The 22,449-nt window shown below is 57.5% G+C and overlaps 1 protein-coding gene across 25 annotated transcripts in view; it reads left to right on the top strand.

Moving 5' to 3' along the window:
- Positions 1 to 22,449, top strand: part of ABLIM2 (actin binding LIM protein family member 2) — a 142,208-nt gene that overhangs the window by 102,331 nt on the left and 17,428 nt on the right. For 5 of the 25 annotated variants that reach the window (XM_073238004.1, XM_073237999.1, XM_073238003.1 and 2 more), the window contains 6 exons: positions 404 to 505; positions 961 to 1,014; positions 7,145 to 7,264; positions 8,224 to 8,276; positions 8,991 to 9,132; positions 19,878 to 19,939. In XM_073238004.1, the coding sequence (XP_073094105.1) occupies positions 404 to 505; positions 961 to 1,014; positions 7,145 to 7,264; positions 8,224 to 8,276; positions 8,991 to 9,132; positions 19,878 to 19,939 (533 nt within the window). Of the gene's footprint in view, positions 1 to 403; positions 506 to 960; positions 1,015 to 7,144; positions 7,265 to 8,223; positions 8,277 to 8,990; positions 9,384 to 9,455; positions 10,395 to 19,877; positions 19,940 to 22,449 lie in introns of those variants that run through there. The other 20 variants (XM_073238021.1, XM_073238005.1, XM_073238009.1 and 17 more) reach the window with 12 other exon arrangements.

Below are 22,449 nucleotides of genomic sequence, written 5' to 3' on the forward strand. Positions count from 1 at the left end.
AGCATCTTTTTATCAAGAATACTCAGGAAGCAAGGCCTTAGTTTTGGTGGCTTTGTGTTTTGCCAGGGCAGAGCAGCAGACCAGCTCTGCACCCCCGGGAGAGGGGGGCTCGCCCAGAAGGCCTGGCCAGCCTTCCTCATACGTGCCCGGAGCTGGCAAGCATTTCACTCTCGACACTGCCCTTCTTTGCCGCGGGGCATGGGAAGGGTTCACACGAGGTTGGATTCCCAAGTCATAGGGCTCAGTTGGAAAAGTCCGTGGAGGCCACAGTCCCTTCCCTGGGCAGCGGGGCTGGGGGGCTCCCCCAGGCGGGGAGATGGGCTCCCTGGGAATAGCTTTCATGCTTGAAATACTCTGCTTTCCCCTTCCCCCTTCTCTCTGCTCTGTGCTCTTCCGTCTGGAGGCAGTGAAAGTGGCCGGAGCACCCCCAGCCTCTCCGTGCTCTCGGACAGCAAGCCGCCCCCCTCCACCTACCAGCAGGCTCCTCGCCACTTCCATGTCCCAGGTAGGCACCTGAGTGCGCAGAGAGGCTGCCTTGCCTGGGCGGGGGTGGCATGATTCCTGAGCCTCTCCATTCCCCCGCCACTCCCCCTTGCAAACCCTGAGATTCTTTAAAAATGAGCAGGGGGGTTTGCACATCCCCGTACAGGCATGTGTTTGAGTTTCCCCCAAAGCCCCGCAGGCAGCAGAGAGACGGTTTCGCCCTCCTGGGGAAGGCTGTGCTTCCTGGAGGGGCCATCCGCCCCCTCTGTCCCCTTCCGATGGGCGTCTGTCTGCGCTGGGCCAGGCCTGGCAGAGGTGTGGTGCCTGGGCATCGGTTGCTCATGGGGTGCCAGGTCCTTTCTGGAGCTTCTAAGTCCGGGGATGGATTGCTGCTGTGAAAAAGGCTGTAGAAGGGAGGCCATCACGACGGGCTCCCTCACTCTGCTGCTCTCTCCTCTTTTTCTTTCTCCTCCCCAGACACTGGCGTAAAAGACAACATCTATAGGAAACCCCCCATCTACAAACAGCACGGTACCGTGGGACCCCCTCTGCTGCTGTGTTTTGCCTGCATGCCTGTCAATGCCGTTAGCTTCTGGACGCTTCTTCTCCTCCTTTCCCTGTGCTCTGATCGCGGCGGGGAAGGCGCCCCAGAGGCGCTGGTTCCCACACTGTGAAGGGAGCAGCCGGGCCGACGGCCGCACGGCTGGTTAGGGACAGAGGCTGCTGGACCCAGGCTGACCCGGCCTGAAGACTAGGATACAGAACAGACCAGAAGTAGTCATTGATTCCTTTGTGAGCATTTAAGCTCCGTATTTGGGGGATTTCTGTGACAGGAGGAGCCATGTGGCCTTCAGTCACACAGATTTCTTGCATTCGTAAATCGGTGCCGAGAGGGTCTCTCTGCCTTTTTCCTCTCGGAGGCGACCTCCCGCCTCTGCTGCACCCGAGTCTGCCCCGGACAGGTGCACAGGGGGCAGGGGGCTCCGCCTCCCCTCTGGTCTTTAGAGAACTTCTGGGTGATTCGGGGCATGTTGCTTCACCATCCTGAGCCTCTGTTTCCTCATCTGCAAAATAGGACCAACCCCTCCACTCTGCCTGTTTCCCTGGCTGGTTGTGAGGACCTGATGCGGCAATGAGCGTGGACACACGTTTTGAACTGTAAAGTGCTGTACACATGGTGGGGATCCCCATCAAATTGCTAGAGAAACAGGAAGAGGGATCCCCGTATTTAAAGTTCTGTGCAGATGTACCCGAAGAAAACCGCCTGGGCACTGCTCGGCGGAGTGCGGCAGAGGTGTGTCCTCTATGCCTCACTGACAGATCAGTGGTCTAGCTGTGCTGACAACAGGCTTTTTATTTTCTGCTTGATTGCAGTAGATCCTTTGCTTTGTATATTTCTTCATCTTCCCAAGAAAGAAAAAAACTGTTAAAACTCTCAGGTTTCCAGAAGGCTCTGCCTTACCATTGCCTCTCAGCCACAGAGGCTTAGAACACAGATCTTCCTGGGGGATCAGAGAGGGGTGAGCCGGTTGGCCTCCAGGGCCCTTAGAGGTCACCCAGGACAGCTCACTTGTATTGCAAGCGGGGAAACTGAGGCCCAGCTGAGGAAGGAGCAGCATGTCAGCTCACACTCCACCCCAGCACCGTGGTCAAGCCTGCATGGAAGGCTATGTGTCCTGTGCACATCCCACACATGTGATTGACTAGCTTGGCCTTTTATTAACCTTAAACATGTCATTTACATGCAGTATAAGAGGGTCGGCCCCTTAGAAAGGGGAGAGGTAGGAAATCAGATTATGAAATTGCTCACTGGTGTGTAGCCAGATCTCAGACAAAGCGCTTCCTACGTCATGTCCTCTGACGGAATTGTCCAGTGCGTGATCGATCTCTCTGTCACCAGTGAGAATCTTGTTGCTGCTGTCGAGGATTTTAATCTGGACATGGAGTCCTTCCCTATCCAAAGGCAACTGACTTCCTTTTTGCCTGAGCCTCGAGCAGTGACCGACACCCATCTGTCATCTCTAAAATGGGGCATATTGATTTTTTTATGAAATAAACTTTAGAGAGTACTTGCTGTCTGCCATGCATTCGGGACAATCCAGGGATAAACATGGATTATATCTGTCCCTTTGTGAACGTAGATGGGCCCTTAACTGAGGGTTCAGCATGTGGTGTGCACTGTTCTTGGCCAGATGTCCTTAGAAAACCTCAGAAAATAATGGCTGTGTTAGGACGCATGTGGTTTCCATATATGAGATGTGTTGATTTTACAAGACATTCCCCCATCCAGGTAAAGGATATCCTGCCAGGTGTGTGTGTGTGTGTGTGTGTGTGCACATGTGTGTGTGCGTGCGCATGCACGGGTGTGTGCATTCCAACGTCACCCGTATCCCAGCAAAGTGAACATCCGTTCACCCAGGGGGAGAGAGGAGCCCGGCTCAGGCGTCAGAAGGTGGCCCCTTTATCTCCAGACTCCCCTGAAACTCCGGCAGATGGTACCAGGTTAGGGATCATTTAATCAAGCTTAATATGTTCAGTGAGTTAAAAAATTATACTTTTTAAATTAACGTATTTAGTTTTTAACTCTCCATTTCCAACTCATAGCAATTTTTTTAGAAATTAGCCACTTTTGGGAAATGAGCCTGCAGCTGTGAGGGCAGCCAGGGCAGCGGGGCCCGTGGTGGGCAAGCTTGGTGTTGAGGATGAGGATGGTTCGCATCCAGGATCCGTCATTGCCCCACGTGGGGTAGACGGCGGCTTGTTGCATTTGGCACACCCCGAGGCTGGCATCGTCACCGATGAGGCTTCTCGGGCGAGGCCAGGAACGCAGCCAGGCAATGGCCAAGCTCACTTCACAGAAGGCCCGCCCACCTCCACCCCCAGCCTGAAGCGCCCAGTGGTGTCTTCCTGTACTGGGAGTGCCAACTGTCCTCACTTGTGAGTTCATGACTTTTAAAAATAAAGAGAAGAAATGAATGGAAAATAAAAAGAAAGGGGAGCAGTCAGGGGCCCCTTCCCTGCAGAGACAGAAGCAGGTGTGAAAAGCAGGACAGGCTGGGAGGACCCGGAAGGTTTGGGCGGATGTTGGTGGGGCCTCGACGGCCGGAAGCGCTCAGTGTTAGACTCCATCCCTTCTGCACGGCGACCGATTCCAGCCACAGCCGCTCTGCTCCCAGCTGCAGCTGGGCAGCGAATGCTTTTCTGCTCCTCCAGGGCGTGGGGCTGAAGGCTGCCATGCTCTCGGGGTTCCGAGCGGGTCCGGCGAGGCCACACTGTTGCTTTCTGTTGGCAGAGCCTGCGAGGGAGCGGCCTTTGCACAGCCGTTACGCTGGTTAAAATGAGTTGCAGAGGAAAACATCGCCTCCCCCAAATTTCCCAGGTAGATGTCCAGGTGCAGGGGCAGAACTTGTGTTTCACCAAATGTTGTTTCGTCTAAGCAGGCGTGAGCCCTCAGAGGCCATGCGAGCCGGGCACCAGCCTGGCAGGCAAGAGATGGTGTTCCTCAGCTCCCTGGGCCCTGCTGCCCACTGCAACAGGCAGACACTCGGGCCTGCCCTCTCCTTCCTAGGGCTGCCCACCCAAAGCAGACAGGACCCCGTGGGGCACCCCTCGTTGTTATTTCTTTGGTCATGGCCTAAAACGAGAATCAATCATTTCTCACTTGTCTCTCTAGGATTCCACTGTCATGTGGCTGAGTCCGTTTGGTTTTGGGGTCCTCCCCGGGGGCAGGAGGAATGGGAAGGCAGCCAGGCCCTGTGTCCAGAAAGAACATTAGAGACCCCCCACTCTCACGGAGATGCCTCCAACCCAGTCCCCCAGGTGGGGAGTACAGGGGAGTGCAAGGCCAGTGCCCTCCAGGCTTCGGAGCAACTGCCTGGGTGAAGGAAAGACACACCTACTTGACCTCTGAGGCCAGAGAAGGGCCGAGGCCGCCCCAGGTGCAGGCAAGGCGGGAAGGGAGGCCCGCCTGCCAGAGGGCTGTGAGCCCCAGGCCCTGCTCCTTTGTGCTCGGGGGTCACTGTTAGTCCTGATGTAACAAGTGAGCAGATATCGTGGCCCGTAACAGGTGAGGAAGCCCCGTGTTGAGGTGAAGAGCCTTGCGTTAATTGATCCCGGGAGGGCTTTGAGGAGCCACTGTGTGCTGGGCCCTGTCCCAGTGCTGGGGGTACGTGGGTCACCAACAGCCTTGACCCCGTGGACCTGACATTCTAGTGGACTTGCCACAGGCCAAGAAATTGGTGAGAGGCCAAGCATGGCTTAAACCCAGGTTTCCAGCTTCCAGTGGGCATGTTCTCGGTGCACACTGACATGTCCCTCACGTACACTCACACACACTCACCTGACAGCTCTGCGGGCCCAGGCACCTTTGGAGGTCAGAGCTGTCGGTGCGTTAATACCAACCAAGGAGCTGCTGGGGCCTCCCTCAGAAGCCAAGGGCAGCGCCGTGTCCGCCTCATTCGCCAGCTCTGTGTCCCTGCGGTCTGCAGGTCGCCGCCTTGGGCCCCAGAGGGGGACAAAGGCACATCGGGTGCAGGCTTTGCCCTTCCGTGTCCGCTATCAGCTCTTCCCGGGCACAGGCTTGTGCCCAGGGCATGGTGGTGGGAGGCAGTCGTGGTACAGGCCTGCGTCTCACAATCCACACATTGACAAGGAGGGTGAAGTGATGCCAGCTCAGGCTTTAGGCTCGGACCATACACGCCTCAAAGTAGCAGCTCTGTGGCCTGAGGTTCTTCATCTGGAAAATGAGGGCTCATAGCATCTATTATCTATTAACACACTTAGCAGATGTTCATGGAGCCTTCTGCCCAGGGCCTGCCCGATGAGGAGTTTCAGATGCTGGGTGATCACTCGAGTGGGTATCCAGTAAGCGCTCATCACATGCGCCTTTGGGGGAGGCCCGCTATGCTGACCTTGCTGTCCTCTCAAAGCCCCTGTGATGTGTACAGAAACTATCTGATCCACCTGTCTGCCTCACTGCCCAGCCTGTGAGCTTCTGAAAGACCAGTTCGTATTGTGGGATGCAGGCTTCTCTGCATCCCACACAATAGGTGTGCACACTGGGCACCAGATCATGAAAGGCCGAAAGACTAAATGGAGAAGGGAGGGTAGGTGGAGGAAGGAACAGGTGCATGAGGCTGCAAGCATGAATGGGCGCAGGGGTGCACTGGAAGGGACAGATGAACGGGTGGGTCATTGGGTGGATAGCTGGATGGATAAACGGCAAGATGAGCTGATGACTGGATGGTGGATGGATGATGGATAAGGAAAGAAGTGGAGAGATGCAGGGGTAGTTAAAGGGATGGATGAATAAATGAATGGAAATGGATAAATGGGTAAAGGAATGCATACATGAAGGCATCAATGTTCAGATACGAATGAATTATAAGATGGGGTGTGGGAAGGAGGGAAGGCAGGCTGGCCGTGTACCCAGAAAGGAGATTAGAGACCTCCCACTCTCAGCAGGACCCTTCTAACAGAGGTTCCCTCAGGGACACAAAGAACAGGACATTAGCCTTTCCCAAGAGGGTTCCTCATGGCAAATATATTCCAGGGCTTGGAAGAAACTGCCTCATGTGATAGGAAAGACATCACAGTCAACTCGATTTTTCTGGTTCTGAATTGATCTCTCTTTTCTGGACACTCTGAAATAGCAAGCTACAAAGTAGCCTCGAATTTAATCTCTTTCTTATTCCCAATTTTTCATATTTGAACTCCCTGATATGTTACAGAATCTATGATAAGTTATCTCATGTTATCAAAACTTGAAGGAGTGGGCATCATTCACCCATTTTACAGATCAGGAAACCGAGGCTCAGAGCTGCTAAGGAGGCCAACTGCTAATAACACCAAGTGCCACATTGCTCCATTTCCTGCTGTGGTCTCATTTCTCGAGAGAACCTATTATGTGTTTTGTGGGCTGGGAAAGCCCTTGGTTTGCATCTGGCTAAGTTGTGCACGTATGGTACAGTTGGTTGCGTTTGCTAAACCATCGTAGAAAATCCCCCCGTCAGATGGTGGGGCTGTTTCTGGAGCCCTGAGGTAGCTCTGCGGTCAGCGTGTGTCCGGCCCACCTGTTGTCTATGGCTGCATGAAGCCCTTGAGCCTAGGATGGCTTCTGGTCCCTGTGGCCTGAACTCCAAAGGCTGGGACTTAACATTCCGGAGAGCCTTGTGTTTGGGGCCACTTAGTTGTTTTGCGCTTGTAACTTAGCCCAAGTGTGGTGGATCATTCTGGGCTTCCCAGAACTGCTCTGTGATGTGGCGCACTTTCTCGTGCCAGCAGAGCCACCCCTGCAGGCCTTCTCTGGGCTGGACCATGGCAGTGACCTCAGAGCTCCAAGTAGCCAATGCCTGATAGTCCCCAGGGCTGCTGGGCAGCCACCACGAGTCATGCCCGGTCACAGCCAGCGTCTGGACAACAAGAGCGCCCACATTTACAGGCATGCACTTGCCTCTGAGCCCCCGGCCCTCCACCTCTCCCCTTCCAGCTCCTTGGGCAGGCTCACCATTCATTTGCCTCTGTGGATGCAGAGAACAAGGCTTTTGTTTTGACAATGAAAATCTCTCTCTCTGCTGGAGGAGGGAGAAGCATATGCTGTCGGGTTGTAACAAAATGTCAGTGTATCCAGAACGGTCTTCAATTGTGGCCTCATCTTGTCAAGGTCCTGTAGCCCAATCCCCAATTTCCAAGCTCTCGGGCCTGATGTCAGTCTTGTCTCTGGTGGTGCACAAGGCAGGGTGCTCCGGAAGGCTAGAAGGTCCGAGCCCCCCACAGGCTGCAGGTAAGGAGCCCCCCCTTGATGTATCTTACTTTGGCCTCGGTCTCTGTGGTGGGTGGGGCCACACCCTGGGCATTTTCCTTTAATTGTCCCGCACATGGGGTCAGTGTGTTAACACAGGACATACTGAATTGGAAGCATGCCATTCCATGATTCATTCGATGATAGTTATTTGGAGATAATACCAGCCCAGCTGGGTGGCACCCCCTCCAAAAACAGCCAGCAGAGAATGCAGGCACATTGTTACTCAGCTCCAGGTAGAATGCTGGGTGAATGAGCGTTTGCCTGCTCGGCCCCACAGAGTCCGTCTCTGGTTGTGTGTTGTACCCATCATGGCCCTTCATGGGCTTTTCCAGTGGAGACTCACCAGCCGTTTGTGCTTTGTGAGTGGCAGGCCGTGGGGTGGGCAGACTGGAAGTGCTCTGGAGACAGACCCCCTGGGTACCAATGCCAGCCTCTGCCGCCCACTCACCTGTGATCTTGAGCAAGGCATGTCCTCTCTGGGCCTCTATTTCCTGCTCTGTGAAATGGGTTGTGTGGGTAGATAAGCAAGAATGTCTGGAAGCACCTAGCTGAGTGTGACACAGGAGGCTGGGTGACAAAGACCTTCTGTGACTCGAACTTAGAAGCTGCAAAGTGTGTTCTTCAAAATGTCACATGCCTGCGTCTAAACACATGACTCCATCACTCTGCTGGGGGCTTGGCTGGAACTTGAAGGAGGTGACTTCATACACCTCTCTGGACTGTGGGACTGTCACGTGCAGGATGCACAGCTGATCCCCAGGCAGTGTTCCTGTGGGAGGCTTCCCCGGCCTGTCTTCTTCCTCAGCCCTGAAAACACACGTGTGGTGCTGGCTGTCTCTGTAACGGCTTCCATTTCTGCGCATGCCTGAAAGTGGGACGATGCAGAAACTCAGAGTAAATGGCAAGTCGCCCTGACAAACTGACCTTTTCCCTTCCAGCCGCCAGGCGATCAGACGGGGAGGATGGAAGTTTCGACCCAGATAACAGGAAGGTAATCCTGGGGACAGCCCTTGCTTAGAACGGCCCAGTTCAGAAGGAAGTCATGTTTTGCGGGGGTTTCTCCAGTTTGAAACGTCAGGCTCCTCCCCTTACATTCTGCTCCTTAGGGGTCCTGCGAGGCGCCGTGGAACAGGGACCAAACATGAGAGCTGATTCCACCCACCTCCTTGTGACATTTAGGACCAGCGCCTCTGTCACCAGAATCCACCACCACTGTCCTTGTGTGTGCCCGTGTGACCTGGCTAAGCTCTGTGACTGAGGGGATGTCCAGGACGAAAGGGAGATAAAGACCCTTCCTGGGGCATCTGGGCTGATTGTCTAGAACAGGCTTGGCAGACAATTTCCATAAAGGGCCAGAGAGTAAAGCTTTAGGCTTTGGGAGCCGTATGGCGTCTGATGCAGCTCCTCCACTTGGAAAGCAACCGGAGAGGGTGCAGGGAGGAATGGGCCGGGCTGTGTTCCCGTAACACTTGATTATGAAAGCAGGCTGTGGGCAGCCCTTGGCCCGGGGGCGAGTCTGCCTGCTGGCTCCAGAGCCGCGGCCCGCTTTGCTTGTCTTTTAGGAGGCTCCATGTGTGGGAAGAGCCCAAGGCTGGCTCACCAGGCTCTCACTGTGGGAAGCCATTTGGCCTCTGACCTCTTCATCTGTAAAATGGGGCTATGCCATTGTAGATGCCCAGAATTCACATGACTTTTTTTTCCTCAGCAGAAGACCAGCTGGCTGATTCTGAAGGGGGACGCAGACACTAGGACTAACTCTCCAGACCTGGACAGCCAGTCTTTGTCCCACAGTAGCGGCACCGACAGAGACCCTCTCCAATCAATGCAAGGGGACAACTTTTACTCACGTGAGTGGTTCTTTTGAGCAAGGTGCTGTAAATGTGGCAAAAAAAAGCCACAAAACAACGGGGCCCCACAACTTTGAGCCAATCCCCTGAGACCTAAGCCTTGCCCGTTAAAGAACATCCAAGATCAAGGCAGGAGGGGGCGCCTCTTGCTCTCTGCTGATCCCCTCTGTCTGCTGTTCACCAGCTCATGCCCTGCAAAGGGGCTATGCCAGCGTACCTCCAGAACTCTCCAGGGCAGCATTGGCCAGATCAGCCTCCTGAGTCTTTGGGAGGAAGGGCTTCCAGGCTGCCAGACTGAACGTTGAGGGCCTGTTTCCCTCCAGAGCGGACGTGAGCATGGTCCGGGGGGAGTCCAGACTCGGAGCTGCCGACAGAGCATCGTCACCCTGGGCTCACCCTGAGCAAGGAACCAGGGGTCAGGACTTTATACCTTAGGGCACATGGGACCCAGAGATGATGTCTGCCTGACCCTGGGGGTCCTGACACCTGACCTAGGAGCGACCTTCAGATGTAGGGCCGAACTCCAGGTAATGGTCTGTATGTCCAGAGGCTATAAAGTGCCGGTGCAAACAGCCAGCTGTGGTCAGATGCACTCAGTAGATCCTGGCCGCGGCGCTGGGGCTCAGCAGGCTGTGGTGGCATTCTGCGGGCAAACCGGAGGCTTGGCTTGGAAGCAGAGGCCAAGACAGGATGGACGTGGGTGAGACGTGGAGGAAGGAGGCTGGCTGTGCCATGGGTCGGACCCGAGTCCAATCTGGGTGCCCTACTGACTGGCGGAGTGTCTCCAGGCAGTAACCCCTGTCGCCGGGCCTTGTTCTGGCTGGCTGTCTGGCCAGGTCGTTTAGGGACACGTGTATGCAGCCAGCACTCGGCCCGGGCCCTGCTCAGCAGACTGCCAGTCATCGTCGTCATTCTCATTGCTGTAAACTGTCTTACAAATGGAAGCTGAGAGTGTTCTGTTGGGAGAGGAGACAGTGAAGGAGCTTGGAAATTGTCATTTGTTAAAGAAGGATTCTAAACCAAGAAAAGGTGTGGTTTCGTGTGTGAGCTTTGCAAGTAGACGAGGTGTCTGTACCCACCACGCCTCCGGCCCCCCAGGACACAGGTCTCTAAAGGCAGGGCCCCTGGGCAGTGCGCGGTGCTGCCACCATGGGAAGGCCTAGCCAGCGGCATCCACAAAGTGTCGTCCAAGATGGCAGCGTGCTCTTCCCAGAGGGGCTCTGCTCTGCAAGGGACACGGGCTGCCTGACCCGCCCGTGGGCAGTGGCAGGGCTGCAGGGCTGGTCTCAGGACAGCGGGCCGGCTCCTCCCCGACGGCGGCGGCCTGTCCCCCCTGCTCCCAGGCTCCCACTACCCCCAGGGTGCAGGAAGGGCTTGTGCAGGGGCCCTGGGCCATGGCCTGGGCTGTGGGCCTTGCTGCTTTACACCCCTTTCTCCTAACAGCAGTTGTGTTTGGAAGGTGGTGAGCACCTGTAGCAGATGCCCAGTAGCGCCCAGCAGCCCTGCCAGGCCTTGGGGGCATCAGTGCCCACGAGCTCTCAGGGAACGAGGGCCTGGCATCCGGGAGGTCTTCTCCAGCTCCGTCCTCCCTTGCTGGGTGATGGGCGCACCTTCCTTTGCAAGGCTGGTGCCAGGCTCATGCCCACCCTGGGCGCTCCTCAGAGGAGGCCCCTTCTGCCCCCAGGGATCACTGCTTCTGTTGGTGGCCTGCCTGTGGCTCACGCTGAAGAAGGAGGGGGTGCTGTGAGGGGAGAAGCCCAGGGAGAAGATGGGCCCCCTTGGGGACCTCGCCGTGCGGCTGACCTGCCATGTGACTGGTCATGTCACCTGCACATGTGTGTGCTGCTTCCTCATGTCACCTGCACATGTGTGTGCTGGGCCGGGTGCCCTGAGCTTGTCCCAGGTGCCCCATGGGTGGCAGACCCTGTGAGGCCCCGAGGCTGTGCCCGCGGTTTTGATCGGCCCGTCACACCCCCACGAGGGCCCGTTGTCAGGACGCCCCCTGCCACCGTCTGCATGACCCAGGCTATGCGTGTGGGCATGGATGGAGATGGGGCTGCCTCACCCAGGGCGCACCTGGCTGGCAGGAATTGGGTGGCCTGAGCCAGGAACCCACGCTCCTACCAGGGAGATTCCTCCAAACTAGAAGCCGTGTGCATGTGAGTGTGACCTTCCCTGGGCTGACACCTGGCTGCCAGGCCTGTGACGCCCCTTGCGCCCTCTCTGTGTGCTGGTGCTCTGGCGGCAGCTCCTCCGCAGGGGCAGACCCCGGGTCTAACCATTGCCCTGGGCCTTTATTTCTGTCCTGATGACGTTGCCACAGTTCCCTGTGAGCTTGGACACAGAGGCAAGGACCCAGCTGCCTTGCTCTCTGCCAGCCTCCTGAGAAATCTGGGTGGGACTGGCAATGCTCATAAACTGAGGGTTCTGTACCCTCTTCCCTTGGGGTTCTTTCAAACCTCACCATGTAGCCCCCAAACGTGAGGCCTTCAACACCTGTTCCATTTGCAAACAGCTGTTACTGAACAAGGCATTTGCACACGGCCAGGTGTGCTGCCTGCTTCCCTGGGGCGTCCATCTGTAGTGCCTCCAAGGAGGCAGGATTGTTGACAGTCAACACAGTGGGCACTCAATAAATGTTTGTTGAATTGAATTGCATTAAATTCAACGGGTATTTATTGAGCACCCTCTGTGTGCCAGACACTGTGTGGGGTGCCAAGGGGGAGACCAAGAGCACAAGAGCAGCCACTGCTGTGGAGAAGCACATGGGAAGCCAGGAGGCAGGTGCCTACGGGAGTGAGCGCATGCATGCCCTGCCACCGCTGGGTCCTCCGTGGGTTCACGGACCATCACCACCCCACCCTCTCATGACACCTTCAGCATGTCTCACCTGGGACTGAATTCATCATTCAGTCATTATTCCATCCTACCACTAAGCATTTATTGAGCACCTACTATGTGCTGGATATGGTGCTAGGCAGCAGAGAGGTGGTGATGCATACAGCCCAGCCCCCACTCCCCAGCCAAGAGGCAGGTGACTAGCAGCGGTGACAAACCTGTGTAACATCCCTCTCCTCCGTGGCAGTGGTTCTGAGTGGGCACTGCCACCCTCTCCAAAGAGGGTCCTGTTGAATGGGCATTTGCTGACAGGCACTGTTTTCCCTGAGGGTACACGCGGGGCATTGTCTGGATGGCATGTGGAGTAGGTCAGGCTGCGGACGAACCTGACTTCTGCGCAGGAAAGGGGTGGCATTGAGTTTTTGTTCCAAAGAAGAGGGTCTTGAGCCTCATGGGATGAGACAGGCTCCCCTCAGAAGAATACGAGGTGATGGGGGTCCCCCCAGCTGTAGGCCAGCCCGCTGCTGCTCTGGGTTCCGTCTGCACCTCAGGTCCTGTCTCCTCTTTGGAGAACTCCCACGTCCCCTTCTGGGTGGCCAGAGGTGTGTCAACATAAGACAACCTGCAGCTACTGGAGACCCTGCCCAGAGGATGCAATGATACCTAGAAAGGGCCGTGTCCTCAAATCCCAGCACATGGGAGGAATGGGGGGCTGCAGTCCAGCGAGGCAGCCTGTGGGGTGGGACTGAGCAGCACAGACGGGTGGCCCCAGGCGCTGGCTGCGCCCCCACCCCTGCTATAGCTAGACGTCCTGTTGCCTGTGTGTCCCTCCCTGTGAACTCCCACGACTGATGTTACAGGCTGTGCCCGCTCGCTGCCCACTGCTGCCCGGGGGCCTGGTCTGGGGCCAGGAACAGGACTGCCTCTGGGTCTCCCCAGTGTCTCCCAGGTGTGAGGGTGAGGCCTGGTCAGAAATGGCCTCTCCTGGCCCTGGTGCTCCTCTGCTATTTCTTCACTCACAGTAGGCGAGGCAAGGCCCGCGGAGAGGGCACAGCCTGCCCAGCCCTCAACCAGCAGTCCATGTGCCTGCACACCCACTCTGTGCGCCGGGGTGGGGGCAGAGAGCCAAGCACCCAGCACCCCTGCCCTGAGGCTCCCTCGGTGTAGTGGGGCAGGGACATAGGCAGAGGCTGAGTCAGTTGCATTGTCGCCCAGCAGGCCAGGGGCCAGGGGGCCAGGAGGGCTGGGGGCCAGGGGGTCAGGAGGGCTGAGGGCCCAGGGGGTCAGGAGGGCTGGGGGCCCAGGGGGTCAGGAGGGCTGAGGGCCCAGGGGCTCAGGAGGGCTGGGGGCCCAGGGGATCAGGAGGGCTGAGGGCCAGGAGGGCAGGAGGGCTGAGGGCCCAGGGGGTCAGGAGGGCTGAGGGCCCAGGGGGTCAGGAGGGCTGGGGGCCAGGAGGGCAGGAGGGCTGGGGGCCAGGGTGTCAGGAGGGCTGAGGGCCCAGGGGGTCAGGAGGCTGGGGGCCAGGAGGGCAGGAGGGCTGAGGGCCCAGGGGGTCAGGAGGGCTGAGGGCCCAGGGGGTCAGGAGGGCTGGGGGCCAGGAGGGCAGGAGGGCTGGGGGCCAGGGTGTCAGGAGGGCTGAGGGCCCAGGGGGTCAGGAGGCTGGGGGCCAGGAGGGCAGGAGGGCTGAGGGCCCAGGGTGTCAGGAGGGCTGAGGGCCCAGGGGGTCAGGAGGGCTGAGGGCCCAGGGGGCCAGGTGGGCTGAGGGCCCAGGGGGCCAGGAGGGCTGGGGGCCAGGGTGTCAGGAGGGCTGAGGGCCCAGGGGGCCAGGAGGGCAGGAGGGCAGGAGAGCTGGGGAGCCAGGAGGGCAGGACGGCTGGGGGCCAGGTGGTCAGGAGGGATGGGGGCCAGGAGGCCTGGGGGCCAGGAGGCCTGGGGCCCAGGGGGCCAGGAGTGCAGGACGGCTGGGGGCCAGCTCACAAACGTCCGGGAAGGAAGGCCAGGCCTGAGTGAGACTTGAAGGGGTGCAGGCTTGAACATACTGATATTTGGGGCTGTTCCTCACAAGGACAGAAATGTGGCTGCACCCGGGCCTGTGCAGAAGGGTGAAGGCTGGGATGTGTGGGGTCACGGAGCACAAGCCCTGGGAGGCTCCAGCCTGGCCTCCGAGCGGAAGGCCAGTCCTAAGGGGCTCCCAGCAGAGCCTTGCACTGCCATCTACGCTGCAACAGGTCTGAGCGGGGGCAGGGAAGGCGGTAGGAGGTTATCGCTGTCGTCCAGGCTGGGGGAGGGGCTCCTGGGGGTATGTTGAGGGCGGGGTGTCCCGGGGGTTCATTGGGGGATGTCCAGCAGGGTCTAGGGGAGGGTGTCCCGAGGGGTGCCCTTGGGGAATGTCCAAGGGAGGTTTCGTGGGTGGAGATGTCCCAGGGGAGTACAGATCGGGGGGGGGCGGGGGGGGGGATCCTAGGGCGGTGTCCCGAGCGCCTGCGAGGTACCCAGAGGAGCATCCTCGGGGGTGTGCGGGTGGGAGGGGTGTAGGGGCGGGGGCGCTTCCAAGCAGCACGATTCTGCACCAGGAAGCAGGTGGCCGTTCGGGAAGCCAGTGCGGTGGCGGGAGAGGCTCTGGCCAGAGCTGAGCTGTGCCTGCACGATGCTCGGACACGTGTGCTCTGTCGGCCAGGACCGGGTCAGCAGGGCAGGGCTGTGAGCGGAGAGATGGGGCGTCCATCTTGCCTGTCTGAGGAAGGGCGTGCAGCCTCGTAGAAATCAGGCCGGCGGCCCCCAGCCAGGGAGAAGGGGCTGCGGAATGCGGAAACGAACGGGAGGCCTCGACTGCCCAGCGGGACCTTACGTGAGCGGTTAGGGAGGATGGGCGCGGGGGATGGCATCAGGGCTCACCCGGGTCCTCTGGCTCAGGAGGGCAGAGGCACCTTAATTCAGAGACGGGAAGGAAGGTGGCTCTTACTGTGGAGTCGGGAGCTGCCCAGAGGCGGCGGGCGGGCTGGGAGCCCAGGAGAGCGCAGGGCGGCCTGAGACCCGGCTGTCCCCCCATGTGTGCCCGGTGGTCAGGCGTGCTTCTCCGGCCCCACCGCACTTCCTCTCTGTCTGCCTCGTTTCCCATCTCTGCCAGACACCGGAGCAAAGGGGGGAGGGGGCAGGTGGGGACAGCGCCACTTCAGGCGGGAGGAAAACCAGAGGGGCCACCAGGGAGGGAGAGAGCCGGGGCGAGGGGAGAGGCTGGGGAGCCCGAAGGGGGCGGCCAGGGCCTGCAGGGGGAAGGCCCCGGGGCTGCTGGAAGGCCTCCAGCAGGTGGCTGGGAGGTCCCCTGGCGCAGACTCTGCTGCGTGCAAATGACCAGCCAGGCCTCTCCACAGGGACTTGGTCTCTAGCTGGGAGGAGAGAGCATTCTCTGCCCCTGCTCATGTCCTGCCCCTGTAGAGGGTGGCAGGCACTCTGGGTGTCAGAACTGGACCCAGGAGAGGCCGCTGTTGGGCCCTCACTGGGACAGACCGCCCCCAGGTGCGAGAGTGAGGCTCCACAGAGCCCGCTGCCACTCCCTGGGGACTGGCCGGGGACTCCGCTTTGAGCAGACCTCCTTGTGTCCGCTGGGTCCGGCGTGCACACATGCCCGCCCTGGGACGGGATGGGGTGTGGCCTCCGATTAGTGGGCAGGGCCACAGGCCATGGGCAGAGCTCAGGTCCCTCGGGTGCTCGTGGAAAAGAGCTGAGAGGGCCTCCTGTGTCCCCCTCCCACTCTGCCTTGGAGTCTGGAGACACCCCCCCACAACTGGATGCTCTGTCTCCCCTCCCCCAGCCCTGCGGCCTTTCTTCCCCGCTGCCCAGCAGCTCCTGGGGAGCAGGGGCCAGTGGGGACCCACCTTGCCTACCCATGTGCCCACAGCAGCTTCTCGGTGTGTGCTTGTCAGAGCGGCGGGGGGCCAGGTCTCCCCTGGGCAGAGCCCTTTCTTCTCGTGGGATCCAGCCCTGCTCCTGTTAGCGGGGTGGGGGCTGGGGCTTGGGGAAGGCAAGTGTGGCTGGGACTAACACAAGTCAGCGACAGTGTCCAGGAGGGGAACAAAGGGTGCTGGTCCCTCCAGGCCTGACCCCAGCTCGCCACTTGCTGTGTGACCTCAGGCAGAATAGCGAGCTTCTCTCTGTGAGAAATCATCTCACCTGTCAAAGTAGAGATGGTCCGGTCCTCCTAGCAGGAAGCATCTGGGCTTTGGGGTCACATGTGGGCGTCTCTGCATCCTGTGGCCTGACCCCTGGGCGCTGTCACAGCAGGACACGGCCAACAGCAAGCACGCCTGGCCATGGTGAGCCCTTGGCAGCCCCTCTCACTAGCTTCTGCGGCCTGAAGCTCAGCCACCCAGGGGCCTCCGTTTCACAGTTGCGGGGGCTGAAGGGGGTTTCAGCTTTCTACCTCCTCACACGGGGACCTTGAGGCTCAGATAGGGGACCCAAACCTGTACAGGGCCAAGTTATTTATCTGTGCATCAGCAAACTGAAAACCAGCCATGGCTCTGGTAAAACTGAGATCTTCCCCTGGGACTGCTGACCGCCCATCTGCCCACAAGGTGCCCCTGGACGCTGTCATGATGAGCCACACGTCTTCAGCTGTGTGCAGCATTGTCCACTCGCAAGGGGCCTTTCCGTGCACATGCAGCAGGCAGTCTAACCCCTGACGAGCCAGCCCAGAAGAGGTTCGGACCCAAGAGACCATGCTCATGGCCCCAAGAGCAGTTCTGATGGAATGCCAGCTCAAGGTTGTCACAGGGGGTTTCTGGGAGCAGGTGGCAGGGGAGCCTGGGTAGACTGAGTGTGGACAGAAGGAGGGGGTGTGTGTCCATTGCTTACAGGGCCTGATGAGACTTGAGGTCATGATTACCCAGTTGCCATCTTGTCCCGGGCCCAGCACACCCCCTTCCCCCCGTGTGCTTTCTCTCTCTAATGCACACACTCTTAAGGCCATCTAGTGCCATCTGACACAAAGGTCTGTAGACAAACCATGCCTGCAAACCCACCTAGGGCATAGCTGCCAAAGCAGACTGGGTTAGTGGTTCCCAAAACCAGAACCCTGGGCTCTTGTCTCATCCTCTTCATGAGTAACTGTTAGACCTTGTATGGGTGGATCACTTAATCTCATCAGGCCTCAACTTCCTCACCTGTAAAATAGGCTTGTGAAGGTCAAGTAAAATCTCTGACTGTAAAGGGAATTGTTAAACTGGTGGTTCTTAACCCTGGCATTTGGGATCACTGGAATCCCTAAAATCTACTGATGGCTAGTCCTGCCCCAAGAGAGGCCAATTTTAATGGGTCTAGATGGCAGCCTAAGGATGAGTTGGTGGAGATTCCTCTCTCTCTGCTCTTCCCCACTAAGTACATACAACTTAAAAAACTGTAAATGATGCATCAGACAATCACAGAACTCTGAAGGGTGGAGAGAGGAAGGTGGGTTGGCTAAGGACCCCGAGACGTGAGGAAAACACAGGACCCCATGCCTCCTACCTCCCATGCCGTGACACAGAGTGACCAGGTAGAAGTTTCCCTCCCTTGGCCACATGAGCAGACATCCAACAGGAGGCCCACTGGCCCTCAGCAGCCTGAAGATCGGGCCTGGGGAAACCCCTCTGTCCATGGCCAGTGTCTCCCTCCCCAGCCTCGGGGCACAGAGCAGGCACAGAAGCACATCCGCTCCAGGCAGCACCGGCAGCTCCAGGGGACCCGGCAGACAGGAGGGCGCTTCAACAGGCATCCTGAAAACTAAGTTGTTATCAGAACTGCAGCCCATGATACGCCAAGCCCTACATGCTAAACCTGAACAGGTGGTGGCTGCTAAAACAGAAGACCTCACGAGGATCCAGAGTCTTCCCACATAATATCCAAAATGTCCAGGAGACACAGAAGAGAATCACTCCTCACACCAAGAACCATGACAAGAGCAGTTTGAATGAGAGAAGACAACAGATACAACAGTGAGAAGAATCAGATGTTGGAGTTTCCTGACAAGGACTTGTGAGGCAGCCATCATAAACATGCCTTAACAAACAATTACAAATACTCTTGAAACAACCACAAGAGAAAAAAAGAAAAATCTCCCCAAAGAAATGGGAGTTATAAAGATGATGAAATGGAAATTACAGAACTGAAAAATAACCAAAATAAAAAATATTCAGTGGACCAGTTCACTAACAGAATAGCAGAATATGACAGGGGAATCACTGAATTTGATGATAGAATGACAAAAATTGTCCAACCAAACCATGGAGACAAAAATGGCAGGAAAAAACCAACAGAGCCTCAGAGACTGTGGGGCGCTATCGTACCTCTGGAGTCCCAGGAGGAGAGAAGGAAAAGGGGGGGTCTCAAGATGTGTTCAGAGATCATGGCAAACACTCAACAAATTTGGTAAAAGACGTGAACTTACAGCTTCAAGAAACCGAGTGAACCCCAATAAGTCCAAAGCAATCCACTTCAACACACATTGGAATCAAACTTCTAAAATCTAAAGACAGAGGGGAAAAGCTCTTGAAAGCAGCCAAGGGTCGCGACAGGCTGCCAACCGGGGAACACTGATCGGAATGACAGGATTTCTCATCAGAAACCACAGGGGCCAGAAAGAAGTGACATGTTTTTCTTGTGCTGAAAGAAAATTGCTGTTGAAGTGAATTCTATATTGGGTGAAAATATCCTTCAGGAAGAAAGGGAAATGAAGACATCCTCAGACAGAGGAAGGCTAAGAGCAGTTCTCACTTGCATTCTCCAAAGAATTGCTCTAAGTTTTCTAAACAGAAAGGAGATGATGAGAGAAACAAGCTTGGAACCTCAGAAGGGAAAAAACATCAGACTGGGTAAAAATGGGGTGCATGTAACAGACTACCTCCTTTTCGTGAATTTCTTAAACCACATTTGATGGTTGAAGCGTAAGTTATGATACCATCTGATATGGGTGCTCAAGGTAGGTCGAAGAAATCTCTAAGACACCACGTGTGAAGTGGGACCCTGAGACCAGTAGTGGCACCCCAAGCAAGGGGACTTTAAGGACAGTCCAGGACTACATTGTGTCCAGTTGGAGAACCACTGGCTCCAGATTAAGGCCAAGGTTATTCTTCAGGTTAAGGATGGACGTGGGGGCATTGCCGTTCCTGATGCCCAAGAGCCTTCGTCCACCCGCACATTCTGGAGAGCTTCTAAGAACCCAGGGCCCTGGACCCCAGTCCCGGAATTCCGGTGCAGTAGCTCTCGGTAGAGTCTGAGAATCTTCTCCAGCAAGTTCCAGGTGAGACCAGTGCTGCTAGTCAGGAACCCACTTTGAGAACCAGTGCTCCAGCATCTTTGGCTGACAAGGAACTGCTGTGTCCCCACAGAGGGTCCTCAGATTTCCAACCCAGCAGCCTCCTGTCCCCCAGGGTGCCTGGCTCTGTGTGTGCATTAGGAGGGACCTCAGGACTGTATGTCAGGAGGCTGCTTCTTGCATCCCCAGGCTGGGTGACCTTGGGCAGGTCCCTCGTCTTGGGCCACAGTCCCCGTCTGTGAAATGGGCAGAGCTGATGAGCACAGGGGTCCCTTCCTGACTCTGCCCCCAGCTCTCCAGCCCTGTCAGGTGACGAGCTTGGCCTGGGCAACAGATGATGCCAGGGCCTGAGGCTGTCAGGGAACACAGTGCCCAGGGCAGGGGCAGGCCCAGTGGGGTTCCTGGTGTCATAGGTGAGGCCAGGGACGTCACCCCACTCCTGGCCTCTTCCTCAGTCAGTGCCCTGGGGACAGCGGTCATGACTGAGGTGGGGCGTGATTGTAGGGTCCCTCCGTGTGTCCCCTACCTAGCCCCACCAGCCTGGGCCAAGCCCTTCCTACGGCGCCTGGCCGAGCCTGCCTTCGTGATTGACAGAGCTGTGCTGTGTCTGTTTCAGGATTCCCCTATTCCAAATCTGACCCTCTCCCAGGACATGGAAAGAATGGCTTGGACCACCGGGTAGGTACTCGACGCCTCCCTAGCACACAGTGTACTAACCAGCGGCTGCTGTGAGCCCGAGCGCGGTTCCCAAAGCTTGGCCCCCCACAGGAGGGGTCCCCAGGGGACCCTGCTCGCCCGCCTGCCTCTGCCTGCGGCTCCACCCAGGGGCTGCCTGGCCACCCTGTGCTTCTGCAGACCAGAGCCAGACCAGAACTGGGCAACCCCTTCCTCCTGCCCTGCGCTGGTCCCCCACGGAGACCTGTGTGTGTGGCAGGGGAGAAGGGTGCCACCTGGAATAGGCACATCCTCTGTAAGGCCCCTCCTGACCTCCGTCCTTGTTCCGTGACCTACTAAGGACCCTAAAGATAGGTGTGTTCGAGGAGCAATGTGAGCCAAGAACCCAGTTCTTCCCTGGGGTGCCATCGGCCCCTCACTGTTAGGATTGTCCCCACTGCCACCAGGAGCGGCGTCATCACTGCCTGCGGTCGTGGCTGTCCCGTCATCACCACTGAGGGCGCCAGGAGTGCCTTGCTTGTCGGCGTCTGTAGAGAGCGGCTGGCTTTCTCTGGCTGCCCCAGATGAAGGCTGATGGGACCTTCTCACCCACATTTTCCTGACCTGGGAATCCAAATGTGAGCCCAGATAGTTTGGTGCCTGACTTATCTCCCAAGCGGGGCCAGGCCCTGATGGAGAGCTGCCCATTTGTGTCCCTCTTCACACAGCTTCGGTCGGGCTCCAGTGAGGACCCTGGGCCCTGGGCGGGGTGGCCGTGACAACGCCAGGGCCCCCTGCCCCTCCCCCACCCACAGCTCCTGTAGACCCGCCACGGCCAGGCAGCCTCTTCCCAGGTCAAGGGAGTTTGCCGTGAACTGAGGGCATCCACACCTCCAGAAAAGCCCCAGAGGCGGAGCCCCCCTTTGGTTGCGCGGCAGTGGTCTTGGCGATAAGTGTGTAACATGCGGGACAGCCTCCTACAGCTTCCCCAAGGGCAGCGCACCTATCAGAGCCCAGGCAACAAGGGCACATGTAAGGACAGGGACACTGCCACCAGAAGCCGGTGTGCTCCGCGCTCTGGGCTCTGGCTGGCTGGCTGCCGTGTCTGTCCTGGACCCCGGTGCCTCTGCATGGTTTGGCTCTCATGAACCCCAACCCCGTCCCACTAACCACTCTTCCCACACCAAATGGGCTGAGTCGGGGAGCATGCATGTGCCATGCCTCTGTGACTTGTCTTCTAAGGATTTCTCCACCCCTCATCTTCCATGGATAGCTGTAGGGGTGAGGGGGCAAGCAGGACAATGTCTACAGGACTCAGGGGTCCTGAGGGCAGTGGGAAAACCATCTAGAGTGTTCTCTGCTCACCTGGGACAGCTGTTTTCTGACTCCGAGGGCTATGAGGGCAGTGGTCCATGAGGCTGGACCATGCCAAGGCTTTCCAGCCCTCATCAAGTCCTGGGATTTTTCTTCAATGTGTGAAAGACAGTTAAGGGAAAATCTCCATTTCTAGTCCTGCATCACTGGTGCCTGGGTTGTGTGTCCTCTAGGGAAGTCCTCCTCCTGATTCACATGCTGGAATGGCATGGGTTGAGGCCCTTCAGCGCCTGCAGAGAAGGCCATGGCCTCCAGATGCTCTGCCCTCTGGCAGAGTCTGGAAACAGCTGGGCGAGGTGTCCTGGCAGGGACACATCTTCATTCCCTCTCCTAGAACCAGTTAGGGCAGAATCTCTAGCTCTGCAGAATTAGGAGCTGTTTCTCTGTGGATGAACGCTTCTCCTGCTAGCCTAAGGGGTGGGAGGTGGGTGTTAGAAAGTCCGTGCACACTTCTGCACAGGCTTTGGGAGCTGATCTGGACAGAATTCATCATCCTGGGAAGACGTCAGCCCCTCACCTCGCTCACGTGGGAGGCTGGGGAATCTCACTGGTGAATTTGCTTTGGGATTCTTCTCCTTGTGAAGGTTCCCTCCTATTTTTCTTTCACTCTTTCTAAGATGCTTGTGTCGTTCCATGCCTCTTTCTCAGTGGGAAGGCCAGGTAACTGACCTTTCCAATGGCCGGCCTGTTTCAGTGTGACTGTCCTCTGCGCCTGGACTTTTGCTCTCCACCCTGGAGGTCCCCAGTGAGCCTGTGCCTGCCCGTTCTCACCTGTGGCCTGCAGAGCTCCCAGATCACTTCTTAAATTGCTTCTTGGTTTGTTTCTACTTCCAAAAAGGAGTCTATGTGGCCTAAAGTAAAAGCACAGATGTAATGAAATAAAAAACCCATCACCACCAAATCCCAAAGGAGGAGAGCAGGAAACTGGGGGGGAATAAGTGCATCAGAGACGGAGAATGTTGCATGAGAAAACCCGCGAAGCGTAGCTCTGAGCTTCCTGATAGCTGGGGCAGAGGCGAGCAGGACCGGGTGTGTGGTTCTCATCGGCCAAAGGAAGGAAACCAGCTCACCGGGGAGGCAGAGGCTTTCCTGGCTCTTGCTCTAGGAGGAATTTATCACAAGGGGCCAGCACCGTACATCCCAGAACTTGTTAAAATGTC

Source organism: Manis javanica, chromosome 5, assembly GCF_040802235.1.
Source record: "Manis javanica isolate MJ-LG chromosome 5, MJ_LKY, whole genome shotgun sequence".
Lineage (NCBI taxonomy): Eukaryota > Metazoa > Chordata > Mammalia > Pholidota > Manidae > Manis > Manis javanica.